This window comes from Mesoplodon densirostris, chromosome 3 (genome assembly GCF_025265405.1).
Source record: "Mesoplodon densirostris isolate mMesDen1 chromosome 3, mMesDen1 primary haplotype, whole genome shotgun sequence".
Classification (NCBI taxonomy): Eukaryota; Metazoa; Chordata; class Mammalia; order Artiodactyla; family Ziphiidae; genus Mesoplodon; species Mesoplodon densirostris.
The window spans coordinates 108,552,467-108,575,804 of record NC_082663.1 but is presented as its reverse complement, the minus strand read 5'-3'; the positions used below and the strand labels follow the sequence as shown (position 1 = coordinate 108,575,804).

At 35.1% G+C, this 23,338-nt stretch overlaps 1 protein-coding gene across 1 annotated transcript in view; it reads right to left on the bottom strand.

Moving 5' to 3' along the window:
* The window catches only part of SLC12A2 (solute carrier family 12 member 2), a 110,755-nt gene that overhangs the window by 39,558 nt on the left and 47,859 nt on the right, over positions 1–23,338 (bottom strand). Inside the window, exons 8-15 of the mRNA XM_060093308.1 lie at positions 13,860–13,987; positions 13,679–13,763; positions 11,057–11,208; positions 5,360–5,467; positions 4,156–4,279; positions 3,007–3,108; positions 842–997; positions 151–250 (exon numbers count right to left, since the gene is read on the bottom strand). Of these exons, the coding sequence (XP_059949291.1) occupies positions 151–250; positions 842–997; positions 3,007–3,108; positions 4,156–4,279; positions 5,360–5,467; positions 11,057–11,208; positions 13,679–13,763; positions 13,860–13,987 (955 nt within the window). The remainder of the gene's footprint in view (positions 1–150; positions 251–841; positions 998–3,006; positions 3,109–4,155; positions 4,280–5,359; positions 5,468–11,056; positions 11,209–13,678; positions 13,764–13,859; positions 13,988–23,338) is intronic.

Sequence of the window (23,338 nt, the reverse complement as noted above, 5' to 3'; positions counted from 1 at the left end):
CTGCTCAAATCAAACCAAAACAAGAAACAATACCCTATGCTTTTAGAGAAATTTTCATGAAATATCAGCATATGAAAATGTTACTGAACAATAAAGGAAGAACTGATTGCCACCTAAGACAAAATGTTTCTATGTTACCTTATGACTTACCTGAAGTTTTTCACATGGTCTTCCACTCCAGAAAGACGAATCGAATGCTGCAGTGCATTCAGGTAAGTCAGGGCTTGTGTGGAGGATCCCCAGTTCACATCTGTGGAAAGACAGTATTCATGCAGCAGCTTAATACCGGTTGTAACAAGTCATCAATAACAAGTACTTTCACATTTAAAAAGTCAGTTGCTAAAATAAACTATTGTACTCAGGACTTTCAATAGTTCAAGTTCATGGCATGAAATTAAGACAATGCTAATCTGAACTACAATTACATTTTTTAAAAAAAGTACAGCTTAGAAAAGACTGGGATGATAGGGCTGCAGACATGTTGTGCGTGCAACTCAAAATGAGCCTTTTACAAATAAAACATTTAAAAATTACTGCTTATATAGCCAAAGGTCTAAAAGGAAAGAGGCAGTTCTATTATTGTTATAAAGTACTATTTATAGTACTGAACAGTTTAAGTTATTTGAATAGGCAAATTTTACCTCTTACTGAATAAACAAACAGTCTGGACACAAATGATGATTTTAGACATTTGTTACTTTAGAGACTTAATAAGTGTATTAGAGAAATAATTGTTTCTGAGATGATTAAAACAGTATCTTCTTTGTCCATTTCATTTCTAAAGCCACCATTCTAATCCAAAACTTCATTCTCTCATACTTGGATTACAAAATGTGATTACCTGGTTTTTTGTAGGTAACATAAATGTAAAGTCCAAGAACTATCACATATGTTAGCAATGCAGCCCACCAGTTAATGACAAACATCACTATGCAACAAAGAATTGCTCCAAGTAGTGATATCCACATGTTGTAGTATTTGAAGGCAGGGCGCCATCCTAAAAATAACAAACAAAATAGATAAATAAAAGTCACTTGGATACCTCATCTGCTTTAGACAGTGGTACATACGTATGCACAAAATAAATTTCTCTGCGGCTGCTACACTGAAAGGTCTTTAAATATGAACTATAAGGCTAACTGTAACAGTGAAGTCATAGACCATTACTAATCACAACATCATGATTCTTGACAGCCATGAAGTGGGCACATCTATTTATGTCCACATTACCCTATCTTACTAGTTCTGTATTCAAAAAATTCCTTACCAAAAAAGTATAAATCAACCTACCCCAGTGAATGCTAAAAACTAGAGAAGATTAAAACATTAGGTTTCAAATTGAGTCCTTAATAGTGTGGTTTTATCTTCTGTGTTTTAGCAGGAGACACATCTATATCCTGATGAATGTATAAAACAATTCAAACAAACTGTTCTTCAGAATCATTAAAAAATTAATCTACTTGCTAGAAAAACTGTGAGTTGACTATAGAAACATACCTTCCCATTTGGGGAAGTATTTATGAATTAATAAGCTCACTCGAAAAACTGTTGAAGACCGTGTTTTAAAATTTTCATTCATAGGTAATTCCAGAGCCCAAAATACTATTTTTAAATCATTTCAATAAAACTTATATTCTTTTCTAAAATTAAACTTTTAATTTTGAGATAACTGCAGATTCACACAAAGTTGTAAGAAATAATACACAGAGATTCCGGGGACCCTTTACCTAGTTTCTCTCAATGATAACATCTTGCAAAATGATATCATGATATCACAACTAAAATATTAATACAGTTAGGATAAGGAAAAGTCCAACACAAGGATCCCTTGTGTTGCCCTTTTATAGCCACACCCATACCCACCTCTAAAATTTATATTCTTAAAGTAAAAACTGAAGCTAAGATGTTTGTGTCCTAAGTTCCCATACTTTACCTTTCCTTTTCTGAGAAACTTTTAGACCCTTAGAAGGAACAGTGCTTTTGTTCCTTATTTCCTTCTCTGATGTCCAACTGCTATCATGGTTTATAACAAAACCCATAAAAAATGTATATGGAGTAATTTTTCAGTTGATAAAGACCCCTTACATTAGAACTCCAGAGAACTCATTGTGTTAAAAACATTCCTGGATAGGTTAACTATATCATAATAATGTTCTTAGAACTGAAATAGCAATCAGCTAAATAAATAATAAAAACAGAAAAAAGCAAAGTAATTCTTTCACAGTGTCAGAATTTAAAATTAATGCTATTTTAAATTCTTTGAAGACAAGAAACAGACATTATTTACCAATAAACTTCATGATAAAGAGATCTTTGAAGACTCAGTTTGACTCAACTATAAAGGCAGAGTGAAGCACTAGTGAGCTAATTCTCCACATGCCATCTTTTAAAATGTGTTAAAGTTTTGTTTTCTTGGGCTTCCCTAGTGGCGCAGTGGTTGAGAGTCCGCCTGCTGATGCAGGGGACATGGGTTGGTGCCCCGGTCCGGGAAGATCCCACATGCTGCAGAGCAGCTGGGCCCGTGAGCCATGGCCGCTGAACCTGCACATCCGGAGCCTGTGCTCCGCAACGGGAGAGGCCACAACAGTGAGAGGCCCACGTACCGCAAAAAAAAAAAAAAATCCACCTGCCAATGCAGGGGACATGGCTTCGAGCCCTGGTCCAGGAAGATCTCATATCCACGGAGCAACTAAGCCTGTGCACCACCACTACTGAGCCTGCACTCTAAACCAGCGAGCTACAACTACTGAGCCCACGCACTACAACTACTGAAGCCCGCGTGCCTAGAGCCCGTGCTCCAGAACAAGAGAAGCCACTGCAATGAGAAGCTCATGTACCCCAACGAAGAGTAGGCCCTGCTCGCTGCAACTAGAGAAAGCAACAAAGACCCAACACAGCCAAAAATAAATAAATAAAGTAAATAAATTTATATATAAAAAAAGCTTCATTTTCTCTAAAATCAGACATTACCACATTTACAGAACTTTTAAAAAAACGTAAAGTCACCTGGAGATTTTGCAAGTGATGCATGAAATACTGAAAAATTGATCAACGCATATGATGCAAGGAAGAAGTTAGAGATAATTGGAGCGATAACATTCAGTTCAGCTGCAAAAGAAACATGAAGCATATTTAACTGACATATTAGACCTTTTTTTAACTCTTCAAAACTATGAATTATTTCAAACCTTTAGATAACAGCATAATGAATACTCCTACATCCACAAACCAGATTTAATGAATTTTGCCATATATACTTTATATACTTTTAATTTTCAGAAACCATACCTTATGTACACAGTAGAAGCCCTCTTTATACCTCAACTTATCAAAGTTGGAATATTCTTTCCAATGATATTATTTCATTTTACTACACACATATATGGTCCATAAGCATTGTGTAGCACTGTTCTGGGTATTTTAAAAGTTATGTAAATTATATCATACTATATTATCATTCTGCAATTTGTTATTTTTACATTTATTATATTTAGATTCATCCATATTAATATATGAAAACCAAGTTTATTCACTTTTTTACTGCTGAATATTATTCTGTAGTTTCACTCTTCTGTTGATAGGTACTCAGGTTGCTTTCATTTATCACTATTATAATTAATGACACTAAGAATATTCTTTTATATGTGAGTTTCTATAGGGTAAAAACCCCTAAAAAGAACTGTTGGATCATAAGAAACTTAACCAAATACATTCTTAGATAACACATGAGAGTTAGTTTCCAGTAGTATAATCAGACTCTTAATAAAAGTCCAAGGTCTTCTTTAGCAGTGAAAGACCCATTAGCTTCCTTATGATCAGAGGCAACAGTACGAAAAAGTAGATCGGTGGAGGTTCTACCTTCATGAAAGACACTGGAATCCTTTTCCTTATGCTATTACCATATTTGTTTTAGGGACAAGAACCTAAGAGTTCCCTCTAGCCCTAATGGAGAGTTAGTGATGGTAAGAATTTTAGCAAATATTTAACAAGTGCTATTATTTGCATTATTTCTAAACACTCTTTCCTTTGATCAAAAAGAAACTAACTTAGTATTGCAGGCAAAGTAACATTTTGTTTATAATTTAACAATTCAGTGTTGAGAGTTGATACTATAAATGCACCAGAATCTACATTAGCGTACATTTATAGACTAACCAATTAAGATGAATCCAAGTGCAATTAAGAATGTTAAGATGTAGCCACGAAGAGGTTCATTATTTTTCCCATAACCTTTAGCAAACATCTGGAACGCTGGGTAGATGTTGTCCTTACATAAGGCCTAATGAAGAAATGTAAACATTAAAATGAAATATATTGAAATAAGACATACAGATCTGCTTACAGTTATAATAGGTTAATCAGGAATGGAACCCAAGTTTCTAATTCTTGGTCCTCTTTCTTTCCCCTCACGCTGCTTCACCTACAAACTGTAAAGGAGATTCAAACATTTCTAGCATCAGAAAGACAGGAGGTTTAGAATACACTGAAGTTTTTATCCATTTTATTCCACCCCAGGCCGAAATTCTTATATGAATAAAATGTCAAAGGAGCAGGCATACACAGAAGAAATGTGGAACCTTGAGAAGTATGACAGATGTGTGACCTATTTTAAGAAAACCAAGTCCAAATCCTAGACTCAGAACAAATGAAAATCCTAATTATAAAACATAATCACCTTTCTTAAAACAATACTGAAAATAATTTTAGTAAATATTCTACACCTCTACTGTACTAACTAGCTACAACAAAAAATTAAGAACAAAAAGAACAAAGGAAATTAAGAACAAAGCTGCAGAATCGATATCTCATTTGTTTTAGTAATAAAAAGTATTTTCTATCCAGTATCAGCCATTTATTTAATGCTCATTAAAGGGAGACAATGTCTATCATATTTATTATTATATCCTGAGTACCTAACATAATGTATAGCACGTATTAGACATTCAAATATTCATAAAGTAAAAACATTAATGTTGGCATTATGCTAATAGGAACAAGATACTTTAATTCTTTTGATTTATGGTCTTGGACTATACTTTTTATCCTTGGTAAGACATTATGAAAATTTATGCTAACAGTATGTCCATAAAGCAAAAATTCATCACCACTTCCAGAAAGACATCTCAAAACTTACACCCTGAGAGTAGATATAAGCCAAGTGTTTATATATACATATCCACATTCATATGCATAAAATTAAATATGCCACTCTTGAATATGTGTTTGTATATGTCATATAAATATCAATACATGGGCTTGATAGAAGTAAACAAATAATTTAAAAATATTAAAAATCCCATATTTAAATATATTACCTTAACTGCCCCTTTAATAAAATTTGTAATGTGAAAATACTTACCTGAAATATTTTGGGCGCACTCACAAGGGATGCTAATGCAGAAGAAAGAGTGGCTGAAAAGATACCTGCAGAAATCAGTGGTGCAAAGCCTGACACCATGCTCATTACCTTAAAAAAGTGACAAAAATGGAAAAATAAGTCTTACATAAAATTCAAAAAAGAAAACAACACTTCATCTTTATTATTCCTATGAAGAACACTAATAGTAATTCTGGGAGAAATCTGATAAAAATAACAATAGTAAACAGTAATAATGGTTACGTGCGTTACAAACTTCTGAAACTGATTTACCACCAGCCCTAAATGTAAAAAAACGTTTTATTTTGTAAAATGTCAAAGGCACACACAATGGCAGAGAGAACATACTGAACTACAAAGTATCCATCGCTCAGTTTCAACAGGGCCAATCTTTTCATTATTGTGAATTAAACCCCAGATCTCATTTCATGCATAAATGTTTGTGTGTACCTCTAATGCGTAAAAACCTTTAAAAACTGTAACTACAAAGTCACTGTCACAGCTTAAAAACTGGGTAATTCCTTAACAGCATCAAATACCCAATCACATTCAAAAATCCCCCAATTATTCATCTTTTCTTGCTTTTTAAGTTTGCTCAAATCAGGATCCACAAAAGGATTACATTTACATTTGGTTGATATGTCTCTTAAGTCTTTTTCAATCTACAGGCTCACCCTTTCCTTTACATTTTATGATTTTTATGTCATTTCTCCTAGAGAAACCCCACGCTCTGGATTTTGCCGACAATCTCCACTGCCTTGTTTAACTTGTTCCTCTCACCTCTATTTCTAGTCAACTCGTAGGTAGGTAGATCTAGACAAGTTGATCAGACTGAGGTACAAGTTTTCTGGCAAGAATATTCCAAGGTGGTTTGATATACTTCTGTCAGGAAGGTTGTTTCCTTTTTTTAATGTTAAGATAGTAGATTGGTATTGTGGTTATGTTTTTTGTTTGTCTTTAAAGAGTACTTATTTATTAAAGTTAAAAGTAGAAATATCCAGCTGAAAGGATCTAACTCCAGGATTTGCCTCTAAATAATCTAGGAAGTGGGGAGTCATAAATAAAACAAAATTAGCCATGCACTGATAACTGATGAACTTAGAAAATGTGTATGTTAGGTACATTATATTGCTTTCTCTATCTTTGTACATGTTCAAACATTTCCCTGTGATGAAGTTTAAAAAAAAATGGATCACTAACTTAGACAATGAGAAGGCAATCAAATAAATCCAGAGGAGCACAATACAAAATAAATTGCCTGGACTCTTCAAAATGTCAACATCCTGAAAGGTTAAAACAGGCAGGCTGGGAACTCCTCTAGATTAAAGAATTTAAAAATAACTAAAGGCCATGTGTGACACCAGATTGAATCCTGGATCTGAGAAAAATTGATCTGGGACATTACTGGAAGAAGTGAGGAAGTATGAATATGGAATATATATTTAGACAACAGTATTTCATCAACACTGAATTACTTGGGTGGGAAAATTTACCATACTTGTACAGAATGTTTTAAATACTTCAATCTGATTGTCATGCTGTGATGTCTATAATTTATTCTCATGTTTGAGAAGATAAATACTATACATATATATATAAAGATAAGGCAAATGGGGCAAAATATAAACTACTAGTAAATACAAATGAAGGGTAGGTACACAGGTTTTCATTGCACTGTTCCTTGTGAACCTTTGAAATCTGTCAAAATATTAAATTGATTTGGAAGAGTTGTTTAATGGATTCAGGTACTGTCAACTTGATCTATGCATTATAAATTTTACCAGTAGCGAATGATGATCACCATCTAGATTCATTACTTCATTAGTGGAGATTTACCTCTCATTTATATCGACAAAGAACATGCCAACTGAGACCAAGGAGATAAGGAAATCAGGTTTTAGGCTGTTTATTATACACTTGCCTATAATTTAATATTAAGCCTGATGTAAAACTAGCTCTGGGCACAATCCCTGGCCATAATACCTAAGTCTGATTTCATGTATACATAAACCACCTTGTTTCACTTAAATGTCTCTCCCTGCATCTTTCAGAAGATTTAGGTTTAAACCTGAAGAACATATTTAAGAGTTTTAAGAAACATTAGCATTGACTTCTCTGAGAATCTCCAGGAGAGAAAACTCATTGAAAAGATGATCTTTCTATTCAGCCTTTTAATACCAATTTAGTAGTTACATACACATGATACATTTTTCATAATCACTATTTTTACAGTTATTATTTAATGCTAGATTATCTAGCATTGCCAAATCTGTCCTTAGGGAAGGAGATTATAAATGATAGATAAGGTGGACCAAGATAAAAATAAGCAGACTTGATTTCTGTTATATATACTTATCAGATAATACAAAATTCCATGTCTGTCTGTAATGCCTTCAAAGTTAAGTAAGTACAAAGGCAGGAGGTAAATGAAGAAAAAAGGGGAGAAAAAAGAATATGATACATTGGTAGATTAAGCCAAAACTGACACCAGCAACATTACATACAACCATAACATTTCACCTTTCATGTTTTGAGGAAAAGATTCATTTTCTTTTCTTCCATCACCTCTAAATTAAGATAAATAATGCTCCATGCTTAGCATCTAGAAACTATGCTTCTATGATTTGCCAAGTTTCCTGTTTTCTAGTTATACATTTATCCAATAACCTTTGTGTTTCCCACCATTTTATGGTAAAATATGAGTAGCAAGTAAATGAAATGCATTCAAATAATAGTAACATCAGTGTTATCCAAAATATATAGTGGAAACAAAGATGAAAAACAAAAGATGGTCTGGTCTTTAATAAGGGGGGGATAAAAGACAAAAGTCTAATAAAAAGTTTAAAAAAAGTGGCAAGTAAAACAAATGGTGAGATTTTGCGTGGGGAATGTGTGTGTGTTGACGATTTAGGGTTCAAAAAAACGTTCATGGGGACTTCCCTGGTGGCGCAGTGGATAGGACTCTGCGCTTCCAATGCAGGGAGCCTGGGTTCGATCCTTGGTCAGGGAACTAGATCCCACATGCATGCTGCAACTAAGAGTTCTTGTGCCACAACTAAGGAGCTGGCGAGCCGCAACTAAGAAGCCCATCTGCTGCAACTAAGACCTGGTGCAACCAAATAAATAACAATAAATAAATAAATATTTTAAAACGTTCATGGAACTGGGTTTGAAGAGCAGACAGATTTGGACATATAAAAAGAAAAAGCCAGTGCATTCCAAGCAGAGTGAAGCACCAAATAAAGCAACAGAGTAGGGTAAGTGTGTGCATGTATACATATACAAACACGTAATGACTGGAGTTCAGTCTGGATAGGAGCAGTGGGACTTAAGTTTGGGTATGAAAGGCTCTGACAGAGCAAAGACGCTTACATTTTGTTTATCAAGCAGTTGTGAGTCAAAGGTTTCAGAGGACATTAAAGTGTAGAAATATAAGAAACATAAAACTAAAGAAAATTAAACATTTAAGAAAAATAAAGTGACCCTATTATATATGCATATATTTATCAACTATATACAAAACAGTATTATATAGAGTGCCTTTGTATAGATTTCATGATGGAGTCTCCACTTACATGCTCCTCAGTTATGTTCTATTCACCATTCTTCATTTTCCAAGTGACAAGCAATTGATAATTTTACAGGATTTTCTTCCCATTCTGTATTGCTTTACAAAGTATTCTTTTTAATATACTTAAATTGGAAAAGCAACTTACGTACACCAAATTCTCACACTTTGCTTGAATGAGTCCATACTTAGACTTGATAAAGACAACATACTTTTGTATTTCAAGGCAACAACACAGAAATCTGATTGGCATTTTCAGTCACTGGGCAGAGACCAACATCTGTGCCTTTCATACACAGTATCAATGTCCGAATTGGCCTGAATAATTAGCTGGACATGAATACTTTCTTTCATTCCTACGATTTTGCCTAGTCTTATGACTAGAAAAAACAAACTTCTATTACATAATTGAGTTCAATATTTTTAACCACTGAAAGTGCAGTAAATTGCTTGAAACTATACAAAAGAAAATACAAATAATGGCATTAAATATTTAAGTTATATAATTTTAATGTAAAATACATAGATTCTACATAAAATGTCTATATAATGTTCTGCAATACATTAAATCCTCAACTATTCTGTTTATTATGTTTACACATTACTGGAGAAACACTAGGAAGCGAAATTTTTATTTTCCACTTTGAATTAGCAGTACCATCTATTCTATAAATTTACCACAGAATATCTTGTTTTAATCTCCTGAATTTATACCTTTGTGTTCTTTTATTTCTAGCATCCTGAGGCTTATCAAGCAACTCTCAAAATATCCTCCAAATTTTAGTGATTCCTTTTCCTCTTCTATCTAAAACCCATAAATTTTACAAAAATTTCATTTTGCTTTCAGTACCTTATAGAAGTAATAATAAAACTGATATTCTCCAAATACTTGAGCAGTAATACTAATCTTTACACAGTTCATACGTTTAATAGTTCACAAACTTCCAAGCATCCATTAAAATAATTTTATTAATCTGTTGTTCAATAGTGGTTTAACACAGCATCACTATATGATAGATCTAATTAAATAAGATTACTGATACTAATCAACACTTTTTTAAAAGGGCATTCATATATAAAGCAATTATGGAGAAACCTCAAATTAGAAAACTGAACTCATTTCAATTAGTATGGATTTAAATTGCTCAAAATAAAAATGAAATACTTAGATGTAAGTCTAACAAAATATGTACAGGACTGATATTCTGAAAACTACATAATACTTATGAAAGAAATTAAAGAAGATCTAAATAAATGGAAAAATGTAAGTGTTCATGGGTTGGAACACTCAACATAGTAAATCTATCAATCCTCCCCAAATTCATGTACAAGTTTAATGCAGTTCCTATCAAAATTCCAACAAGACTTTTTTGTAGATAAACACAGATTATTCTAAAATTTATTTGGAAAAGCAAAGGAACTAAAATAGCTAAGACAATTTTTTTTTTTTTTGCTGTACGCGGGCCTCTCACTGCTGTGGCCTCTCCCGTTGCGGAGCACAGGCTCCGGACACACAGGCTCCGCGGCCATGGCTCGCGGGCCCAGCCGCTCCGCGGCATGTGGGATCTTCCGGGATAGGGGCACGAACCCGTGTCCCCTGCATCGGCAGGCGGACTCTCAACCACTGCGCCACCAGGGAAGCCCAGCTAAGACAATTTTGAAAAAGAATAAAGTAGGAGGAATCAAGTCCCGATTTCAAGACTTACAACCAACTATAGTAATCAAGAAAGTATGGCACTGGTGGAGAGACAGACACAAAGATCAATGGAACACAACAGAGAATCCAAAAATAGACCCAGCACTTATGACCATGTGTGAGATGCTTTCTTGCTTTCTGAAACAGTATACTGTATATATGTACTATATCTTATACCTTATGATAAAAGTGTTGCCCTCTGGGGCCGTTTTGCCCCTGAACAGGCTCAGATTTCATTCTTTCATATTTTTCTGTTTGCGCAATTAGTTGCATACAGTCTTTATTGATATCTGGGTATAAAGTAACAACAATCCTCCCTTCTAAGTTTTTGCTATACTCTGAATGGTCAGAGTTGATAGCAGTCTGACCTCTAGATGAACACAGAATGTCTGTATAATATAAATTTGATGCTCACCTGGAAGTTGTTCATTAGCCCATAGGAACAAGGATTGCTTTCACAAGATGAAAAGTCAAAGTTTAATTTGCAGGCTGCAGAAGTACAGTTTGTGAGCTCTGTTACAATAGTGTCATTAACATTCCCCGTAGCATCCCGAACAACACAAGAACCTGAAGCACAAGTGACAATGAGGACAAAAAAATCACACTAAAGCTTACATTCATTTCAAAATTATATACACCCATAAAGAAATTACAGTGCTGACTGTATATACTTGCTTATTATAGCATGCATTGTATTTACAATTAAGAAAGGTTTACCTGGAACTGAATTTGGAAAGCATCATGGTCCCCAGTATTAAGAATTATTTGGAATAACGTACGACTAACAGTAATGACCATTCCTTACAGTTCATATATTCTTACTTTTGAAGCACTTTAACAATGCTTTCTCATCATATATGAGGTAAAAATCACAGGCATTACAACAAAAACTAAACAATAAAACAAAAATTAAGTTTTGAAAGGAAGAGTTTTTTTAATGACTAGACAGTCTGTATACAGTTCTTCATTCTTAAATTTCTTCTTCGAACTTTCAGAGCAGTGTTTGCAAAACCATCTCCTTAAAGGTACTCCTGAAACCACTGGAGGTTGAGGGCAGAACAGAGAGAGCCCTATATAACCTTAAAGCAGCTATGCTTTTATATTTCATATTTTGATGTTCTCCATCAGAATTGTCTGGGGAAAAAAGGTTCCACTGCTTGAGCTAGTTACACAATTACTAGTGTAGAAGTGATCTTTACTGACTCCACTACTGAATATCAGGGAGAAAGGGCTACTCCTGTTGCCCTAGTGTAGACAGAATGAAATGACTATGAGGGCAAGCATTATTGGAGCATCAGATAAAAACAGAAATGTTTTCCTGCAATATCAAATTATTTCCCATGAAACATAATCAGTTATATAATTTTTTAAATTAAAAGTAAATTTTCCACAGCTAGCTTATGTATAATGTATATAAACAGCGGTCCCCAATTTTTTTGGTACCAGGGACTGGGTTCGTGTAAGACAATTTTTCCATGGACGGGGTGGGGATGGTGAGGGGTGGGGTGGGGTGGTGGTGGATGGTTCAGGCAGTAATGCGTGTGATGGGGAGTGGCAGATGAAGCTTCGCTCATTCACATTCCACTCCCCTCCTGCTGTGCGGCCTGGTTCCTAAGGGGCCACGGACCAGTACCGGTCTGCAACCCGGGGGTTGGGGATCCCTGTATACAAGCATGCTAGAAACTTTTAGGGGAATACAAAAATATTTTGCTAATAAGCTTATAAATGTAACTCATTTTTCTTCAAAATGAATTTCAGGAATTTATGTATGCATTGCAATGATAAATGTAATCGAGTTACTTTTTCAAATGTTAACATAGCCCACCATGATAATATTATTAGCATTTCTAACTCTTGTTTAGTAAAATTTCAAAATTACATTTATGCAAATTAGCAGCTCAGTTTGTAAAAACATTTCTGTCATTACCTCCCAACACATGATTGAATATATGGCAAAAATAAAAATTTTCTTACTCAAATATATGGAAAATTTATATTCTGTAGTTGATGAATTTGGAGTTTGTGATTCTTCTGATTAGTACTAGACTAAGATTTATTCTTGTAGTATGCTTAAAAATTTTAACTGTAAAACCTGAATTTTAGAATTTAGATATTAAAGACAATGCTTACATTTTAAAAACATATGTTTTCTGGGTAAACTATGTACTTTCATGAATGTGTACTAAATTCAAGACAAGACAGTATCTACAGTCAATATATGCAAATTATATGTAAAATCAGTAGTTATTAAATTTTTTTCTGTACTATGTTTCAGTTAAGAACCTCCTATTATAAATAGCCTTTTAAAATTATTTATTTATTTGCTTATAAATAAATAAAACACCAAAACCCTCTTTGCCATGAAAACAATTTTTTTAAGGAAGTGCCATTATCATATGGTTGGTAACAAAATCTCTGACCTTGGACTTCCTCAACTATAAAAGATTTAGAGACTGGCTGATCACTTAAGTCCTTTCTTCAAGTTCTAAAATGTAATGATTCCATGAATGTATTAAAGTGGCTTAAAACCATTTTCATTAATTTAATAACACTTTTCATTCGATGTAGTATCTCCTGTGCATTGAAATTAGGTTTTATGGTAAAAAATGCCAGGTATTTCTTAATAGCCTTGAAACAATCTTCATACAACAAGATTACATAAAAATATAAAATAACCATCATAAACAAAAATATTCCAAAATTTGTAAAGCTCAGAAAGTAAAATGCATTTACTTCTACATATGAATTACATTTTCTGTAAATATATCTCAGTGAAATTTAAGAATCTGCAGATAAGATTTTACATAACTTTCTAGCTTACTAATTAATAGAAATCCTAGAGGAAAAACCTTAGAGCATTTAGTGACTTAGATAATGTCTAGTTTACTTAAGTATTTTTGAAAATACAAAACTTCACATCTTTTTATTGAAATATTTCTTAATTTAAAAGTTAGAAATATAATGTCATGAAAATGAATGTTCATAGTATGTACATCATTAAATTTCTGAAACACATAACAAATGTAAGGTTATTTACCTACAGATACTGCAATTCCTATGTAAACCACCGTAGTAATTAAAATGGCTAAGAGTGTTCCTTTGGGTATGGCTGACTGAGGATCCTAGAAGACAAGAATATTTTTTAAGTCTACCTTTAAAAATAAATATATGTATATCACTTTCTGTATAAAATCGATACAGCATTTTATAATACTTACTGCGAGATCACCTGAGATATTTGCTCCAGCCAGAATACCAGTTGCGGCAGGAAAAAAGATGGCAAACACAGAAAAAAAGGTCTCTTCCTCTCGAAAATCTGGCCCAAAGTTCTCATTAAATATTTCAGCTGTAGAGAACAAAATATTTTTGGCAATTAATGGATAGCAGATTAGACCATGATAATTTAGGTTAAGAATAAGTGTTTATCTAAGACCCCTGACTTTTCTTCAGCTCAAGTAACTGGTAAATTCTTGAATATTTCCTAATTCAAGTATGTATTGGTGTTTCTCTTTTCTTATATGAGGGAAACGGTTTACATTCAAAATGATTTGACCTGGTTCATGCCCCACTATTTTTTATACCTTACTAATTATGTTTCAAGCACCTCTAACTTCCTTGTTATCTCTCCAAGAGGTCAAAGAAGCAAGAAAGCAGGCAGAAGAACAAAAGGGACGTAAAACTAACCTGGAACCACATTTTTCCTTACATCCAACTTATATTCTATCTATCTGTACAGCTTTCTCTGTTTCCTAGTGGTGACTTGTTTGACTTTTGAGGCTATTCATCAGGCATCCAGATAATTTGTAGCTAAGACAAACCAGGTAAAGGTCCTTTCCATTTCAACAATAATGAAAGCTTCAACTAGTCCTGCTGTTTCCATCTATTCTGATAGGCCCTGACACTGAAACAACCAATTAACAGTCATCCATCCATCCATCCATCCATCCATCCATCCATCCATCCAGTATTTGCGTATACACCATGTGCCAGGTCCTGTACTGGAGCCAGTATCTCTAAGTACTGAGAGATCCAACAGCAACAAGCTACCTTCATGGAACTTAAGAGTATCAATGAGGAGCTACAAAATAAGTTAAGAAAAAGGCCACTGCAAATAACAGTAAATGTACTGACGGAAACAGGGTGTTGTGATAAATAATGAAACAGAGACAATCTAATTCAGTGTGATTACAGAAGGCTAAAGAGATACAACTAAGGAGCTAACACTTAAGCTGAGACTTTATTGAGCAGGAATCAGCCATGTGATGTTCTAGGAGAAAGAGTACACCAGGAATAACCAACAACATGTAGAAAGGCCCTGAGACGGGAAAAAAGTTTAGCTATTTTAAAGAACTAAAAGAATGCAAAGCCCTCACAGTAAGGGGGAGATGAAATGAGATGGAAGGGATCAGCAGGGGTGAGATTATGCAAAATTTTAATTTTATAGGAGTTTAGATTTTGTCCTATGCCAAGGTGGGTGTAGAATCACACAACTGACATGATGCTTATGTGGATGCTGCATGGACAATGGACTGAAAGCATCAGCATCTGAAGCAGGGAGACCAATTAGGAGGTACTGCAGTGGTTCAATCTAGTGATGGGAAAACAATGTACTGATTAGAGAAGGATTAGTAAGTAAGAGGGCAAGTAGAAAACACTGAGATCCTGGTTTCTTTCACTTACTAGGATGGAGAGGTCTGAGAACGGTTAGGTAGGAGGGACATCAAATAAACAACTGAATGTATACCTATATCTGGAGTTTAAAGGAGAGATGCAGGAATAGAAACATGTGAATCTCTTGAGAGCATTTTGAGCCATGAAAAAAGATATTGCCAAAGGAAAGAATACAGTTAGAAGATGCAGGACAACACTCTGTGCAACTCTGACATTTAGAGAATGGAAAGAAGAGAAGGGGTAACAGGAGTAATAGATACAGTGACCAGTGAATTAGGTAGAAAAGAACTCACTAGAACACGGTATCTGACATGAAATAAAACAAGAAAAGTATTTCAAGGAGAATGGGACAACTAAATATAATGTTGCTGAGAGTCAGAAGACTAAAAAACTGCACGCTGCATGTAGCAACATGTTATTGGGACCATGACAAACAGAAGCCAGTTAATAGGGGTTGAGAATGAATGAAATAAGACCATTTGGTGAAAGTAACATGGGGAATAAGTTACACACGGTCTCAAAGTATCTCTCCACAAACTACTTATTAATTACAAAGAAGAAAGTGGCAACCTAACAATAGATAAAACTCTCAGGTAGCACTTTCACGAAGTCATGAAATTTAACACCATCAGTAATGGAGAAAACTGACATCATGTGAGTCTTCTGATGTGAGGCTCTGAAGACAGACTCTTCATGTAGGGTTCTTGGCAAAAGTGAACAAGTGAATCTATGGAAATCAAACAAAACCAACTGGAGGGACTTTCTAAAAAAACAAACAGCCTGTACTCTTGAAGAATGTCAATGTAGGGAAAGAAAAATAAAAGCCTGCTGGGCGGACCAAGAGGATGTGGAAATCATGTATCTGCACAACTAGGGAACCTACCAGGCACCGGTGGGGGACCATGGACACCTAAAGGGACGGGAGGAACCCCTAGTGACAGCTTGTGGGATCCTGGTTCCCAGGCCAGAGGTCGGGCCCAAGCTCCTGTGGTGGGAGCTCTGAGTCCAAACCACTGGACTAACAGAGAACCTATGATCCCAGGCAATATTAATTAGAGTGAGGCCTCCCAGAGGTCCTAATCTCAGCACCAAGACCCAGCTCTATCCAACTGCCTGCAAACTCCAGTGCTGGATGCCTCAGGCCAAACAACCAGTAAGACAGGAATACAGACCCACCCATCAAAAAAAAAAAAAAAAAAAAAAAAAGAAATGACAAAAATATATGTTACAGATGAAGGAGTAAGGTAAAAACCTACAAGACCAAATAAATGAAGACGAAATAGGCAACATACCTGAAAAAAGAATTCAGAGTAATGATAGTAAAGATGACCCCAAATCTCGGAAACAGAATGGAGAAAATACAAGAAACACTTAACAAGGATCTAGAAGAACTAAAGAGCAAACAAACAGTGATGAACAACACAATAACTGAAATTAAAAGTACTCTAGAAGGAATCAATAGAATAACTGAGGCAGAAGAACAGATAAGTGAGCTAGAAGATAAAATGGTAGAAACAACTGCCAGGGAGCAGAAAAAAGAAAAAAGAATGAAAAGAATTGAGGACAGTCTCAGAGGCCTCTGGGACAACATTAAACACAGAAACGTTCAAATTATAGGGGTCCCAGAAGAAGAAGAGAAAAAGAAAGGGTCTGAGAAAATATTTGAAGAGATTATAGTCGAAAACTTTCCTAACATGGGAAAGGAAATAGTCAATCAAGTCCAGGAAGCACAGAGAGTCCTACACAGGATAAACCCAAAGAGAAACATGCCAAGACACATATTAATCAAACTATCAAAAATTAACTACAAAGAAAATATATTAAAAGCATCAAGGGAAAAGCAACAAATAACATACAAGGGAATCCCCATAAGGTTAACAGCTGATCATTCAGCAGAAACTCTGCAAGCCAGAAAGGAGTGGCAGGACATATGTGAAGTGATGAAAGGGAAAAACCTACAAGCAAGAATACTCTACCCAGCAAGGATCTCATTCAGATTTGATGAAGAAATTAAAACCGTTACAGACAAGCAAAAGTGAACAGAATTCAGGACCACCAAACCAGATTTACAACAAATGCTAAAGGAACTTTTCTAGGCAGGAAACACAAGAGAAGGAAAAGACCTACAAAAACAAAAACAAAACAATTAAGAAATGGTAATAGGAACCTACATATTGATAATTACCTTAAATGTAAAAGGATTCAATGCTCCAACCAAAAGACACAGACTGGCTGAATGGATACAAAAACAAGACCCATATATATGCTATCTACAACAGACCCACTTCAGACCTGGGGACGAGGCAGACTGAAAGTGAGGGGATAGAAAAAGATATTCCATGCAAATGGAAATCAAAAGAAAGCTAGAGTAGCAATTCTCATATCAGACAAAATAGACTTTAAAATAAAGCCTATTATAAGAGACAAAGAAGGACACTACATAATGATCAAGGGATCAATCCAAGAAGAAGATATAAAAATTGTAAATATTTATGCACCCAACATAGGAGCACCTCGATACATAAGGCAAATGCCAACAGCCATAAAAGGGGAAATTGACAGTGACACAATCATAGTAGGGGACTTTAACACCCCACTTTCACCAGTGGACTGATCATCCAAAATGAAAATAAATAAGCAAACACAAGTTTTAAATGAGACATTAAACAAGATGGACTTAACTGATATTTATAGGACATTCCATCCGAAAACAACAGAATACACTTTCTTCTCAAGAGCTCATGAAACATTCTCCAGGATAGACCATATCTTGGGTCACAAATCAAGCCTTGGTAAATTTAATAAAACAAATCATATCAAGTATCTTTTCTGACCCAACACTATAAGACTAGATATAAACTGCAGGAAAAAAAACTGTTAAAAATACAAACACATGGAGGCTAAACAATACACCACCAAGAGATCACTGAAGAAATAAAGAGGAAATCAAAGAACTACCTAGAAACAAATGACAATGAAAACACAACAAGGCAAAACGTATGAGATGCAGCGAAAGAAGTTCTAAGAGGGAAGTTTATAGCAATACAATCCTACCTCAAGAAACAAGAAACATCTCAAATAAACAACCTAACCTCACACTTACAGCACTTAGAGAAAGAAGAACAAAAAAAACCCCAAAGGTAGCAGACGGAAAGAAATCTTAAAGATCAGATCAGAAATAAATGAAAGAGAAATGAAGGAAACAATAGCAAAGATCAATAAAACTAAAAGCTGGTTCTTTGAGAAGATAAAATTGGTAAACCATTAGCCAGACTCCTCAGGAAAAAAAGGGAGAAGACTCAAATCAACAGAATTAGAAATGAAAAAGGAAAAGTAACAACTGACACTGCAGAAATACAAAGGATCATGAGAGATTACTACAAGAAACTCTATGCCAATAAAATGGACAACCTGAAAGAAATGGATAAATTCTTAGAAATGCACAACGTTCCGAGACTGAACCTGGAAGAAAGAAAATATGAACAGACCAATCACAAGCACTGATATTGAGACTGTGATTAAAAATCTTCCAACAAACAAAAGCCCAGGAACAGATGGCTTCACAGGCGAATTCTATCAAACATTAAGAGAAGAGCTAACACCTATCCTTCTCAAACTCTTCCAAAATACAGCAGAGGGAGGAACACTCCCAAACTCATTCTGCAAGGCCACCATCACCCTGATAGCAAAACCAGACAAAGATGTCACAAAGAAAAAGATCTACAGGCCAATATCACTGATAAACACAGATGCAAAAATCCTCAACAAAATACTAGCAAACAGAATCCAACAGCACATTAAAAGGATCATACACCATGATCAAGTAGGGTTTCTCCGAGGAATGCAAGAATTCTTCAATACATGCAAATCAATCAATGTGATATACCATATTAACAAATTGAAGGATAAAAACCATATGCTCATCTAAATAGATGCAGAAAAAGCTTTCGACAAATTCAACACCTATTTATGATAAAAGCTCTCCAGAAAGTAAGCACAGAGGGAACTTATCTCAACATAATAAAGGCTACACATGATAAACCCACAGCCAACATCATTCTCAATGGTGAAAAACTGAAACCATTTCCTCTAAGATCAGGAACAAGACAAGGTTGCCCACTCTCACCACTGTCATTCAACATAGATTTGGAAATTTTAGCCACAGCAATCAGAGACAAAAAAGAAAGAAACGGAATCCAAATTGGAAAAGAAGAAGGGAAAGTGTGACTGCTCGCAGATGAAATGATACTACACCTAGAGAATCGTAAAGATGCTACCAGAAAACCACTAGAGCTAATCAATGAATTTGGTAGAGTAGCAGGATACAAAATTAATGTACAGAAATCTCTTGCATTCCTATACACTAATGATGAAGAATCTGAAAGAGAAATTAAGGAAACACTCCCATTTACCATTGTAACCAAAAGAATAAAATACCTAGGAATAAATCTACCTAGGGAGAAAAAAGACATGTATGCATAAAACTATAAGACACTGATGAAAGAAATTAAAGATAATACAAACAGATGGAGAGGTATACCATGTTCTTCGATTGGAAGAATCAACACTGTGAAAATGACTCTACTACCCAAAGCAATCTACAGATTCAATGCAATCCCTATCAAACTAACAATAGCATTTTTCACAGTACTAGAACAAAAAATTTCACAATTTGTATGGAAACACAGAAGACCCTGAATAGCCAAAGCAATCTTGAGAAAGAAAAATGGAGCTGGAGGAATCAGGCTCCCTGACTTCAGAATATACTACAAAACTACAGTAATCAAGACAGTATGGTACTGGCATAAAAAGAGAAATATAGATCAATGGAACAGGATAGAAAGCCCAGAGATAAACCCACGCACATATGGTCACCTTATTTTTGAAAAAGGAGGCAAGAATATTCAATGGAGAAAAGACAGCCTCTTCAATAAGTGGTGCTGGGAAAACTGGACAGCTACATGTAAAAGAATGAAATTAGAACACTCCCTAACACCATACATAAAAATAAACTCAAAATGGATTAAAGACCTAAATGTAATAAGGTCAGACACTATAAAACTCTTAGAGGAAAACATAGGCAGAACACTCTATGACATAAATCACAACAAGATCCTTTTTCACCTATCTCCTAGAGAAATGGAAATAAAAACAAAAATAAACAAATGGGACCTAATGAAACTTAAAAGCTTTTGCACAGCAAAGGAAACCATAAACAAGCCGAAAAGACAACCCTCAGAATGGGAGAAAATATTTGCAAATGAAGCAACTGACAAAAGGATTAATCTCCAAAATTTACAAGCAGCTCATGCAGCTCCGTATCAAAAAAACAAACAACCCAATCCAAAAATGGGCATAAGACCTAAATAGACATTTCTCCAAAGAAGATATACAGATTGCCAACAAACACATGAAAGGATACTCAATATCACTAATCATTAGAGAAATGCAAATCAAAACTACAATGAGGTATCACGTCACACTGGTCAGAATGGCCATCATCAAAAAATCTACAAACAATAAATGCTGGAGAGGGTGTGGAGAAAAGGGAACACTCTTTCACTGCTTGTGGGAATGTGAATTGGTACAGCCACTATGGAGAACAGTATGGAGGTTCCTTATAAACTACAAATAGAACTACCATATGACCCAGAAATCCCACTACTGGGCATATACCCTGAGAAAACCATAATTCAAAAAGAGTCATGTACCAAAATGTTCATTGCAGCTCTATTTACAATAGCCCGGAGATGGAAACAACCTAAGTGTCCATCATCTGATGAATGGATAAAGAAGATGTGGCACATATATACAATGGAATATTACTCAGCCATAAAAAGAAACAAAATTGAGCTATTTGTAGTGAGGTGGATAGACCTAGAGTCTGTCATACAGAGTGAAGTAAGTCAGAAAGAGAAAGACAAATACCGTATGCTAACACATATATATGGAATTTAAGAAAAAAAATGTCATGAAGAACCTAGGGGTAAAACAGGAATAAAGACACAGACCTACTTGAGAATGGACTTGAGGATATGGGGAGGGGGAAGGGTAAGCTGTGACAAAGCAAGAGAGAGGCATGGACATATATACACTACCAAACGTAAGGTAGATAGCTAGTGGGAAGCAGCCATATAGCACAGGGAGATCAGCTCGGTGCTTTGTGACTACCTAGAGGGGTGGTATCAGGAGGTGGGGAGGGAGGCACAAGACGGAGGGGATATGGGGATATATATATGCATATAGCTGATTCACTTTGTTATACAGCAGAAAGTAACACAACATTGTAAAGCAATTATATTCCAATAAAGTTGTTAAAAAAATAAATAAAAAATAAAAGGCTAAGGCACTGTTTCAGATTAAAGGGGACTGAAGATTATATAAAGAACTAGTTTTTAAAAAAGGAGATTGAAGAGACATGACAAGTGAATGCAATACAGGATCATGGACTGGATCCTGGAACAGGAAAAAAAAAAGTCTCTACATAACCTTTATAGAAACAGTTGCAGGGACTTCCCTGGTGGTGCAGTGGTTAAGACTCTGTGCTTCCAATGCAGGGGGCCCGGTTTCGATTCCTGGTCAGGGAGGTAGATCCCACATGCATGGTGCAACTAAGAGTTCACATGCCACAACTAAGGAGCCTGCCTGCCGCAACTAAGACCCAGCGCAACCAAATAAAAAAAAAAGCAAGCAAGCAAGAAAGAGTTGGAAAAATTTGTACATGAAAAATATGTTATATATAACATTATGCCAAAGTTAAACTTCCTGAACTGTCCTTTTCCTTAATAGATACACACTTAAGTATTTATAGGTAAGAAGTCATGATTTCTGCAACTTCTCTCAAAAGGTTTAGCAATCATAGTAATAATAATTTGATATGAGTGATAAAACAAATGTGGCAAAAAAGAACATAAAAGTGTGAATTTTTTTGTGAATGTAGGTAAAGGGTGCAAGGAATTCATTTATTTTTTTATAAATTTATTTATTTTTATTTATTTGTCTTTTGGCTGCATTGGGTCTTTGTTGCTGCACGTGGGCTCTCTCTAGTTGCGGCAAGAGGGACTACTCTTTATTGCGGTGTGCGGGCTTCTCATTGTGGTGGCTTCTCTTTGTTGTGGAGCACAGGCTCTAGGCACAAGGGCTTCAGTAGTTGTGGCTCACGGGCTCTAGAGCACAGGCTCAGTAGTTGTGGCGCACGGGTTTAGTTGCTCCTCGGCAATGTGGGATCTTCCTGGACCAGGGATCGAACCCTGTGCCCCGCATTGTCAGGCAGACTCTTAACCACTGAACCACCAGGGAAGCCTCCAAGGAATTTATTGTATTAATTTTTCAAGTTGTCTGTAAATCTGAGTTTTTTTTTGAAATAACAAGCAATAAATGGGAGGTAAGGATTTGAGATATTTGTCTGTGAAAGAGGCCTGGAAAGTAAGGTGGTAACTGGAGAATAAAAGACCAGAGATAGTATTTTCAAGGATGGGAATTACTAGAGCAAGTATGTAAGCTTATACAGAGCTGACAGTTTTGATGCAGGGAAGCAAGTAAATTACCAAAGGATAAATGCCTTTGAGAAAGTAAAGGAAATGGGATCTAGATCACAGCAGAGGCACCGGTCTTTGGCAAAAGGGAGATATTTCTCATATCAAAAAGGAAAAAGGAGAAAATGAATATCCCTATTAGGTAGTCATTTGAACTGACAAGTTTATTAACATAACCTGTTCACTGCAGACACTACCTTAATAAAAGGAAGGCCAAGCAGTATCAACTGCTAAAAAGGAAAAGTCATATTCCAAAGTTTATTTAAATTTATTTACCTCAGATTGAGATAAGCCCAGATGTGCTATTTGAATAGAATATAAATTATTACTATACTAGATAAGGATGGATCTGAAAAAAAGGAAATGAAAAATATGGCCTAGCAGATATTTACAGATATTTTAAAATCAATTAAAGCCATAAACAGAAAATACATATTAGGAATATTTTTAGAAATAACCATCTACTATAATTTTAGAAATAAAGGTGGCAA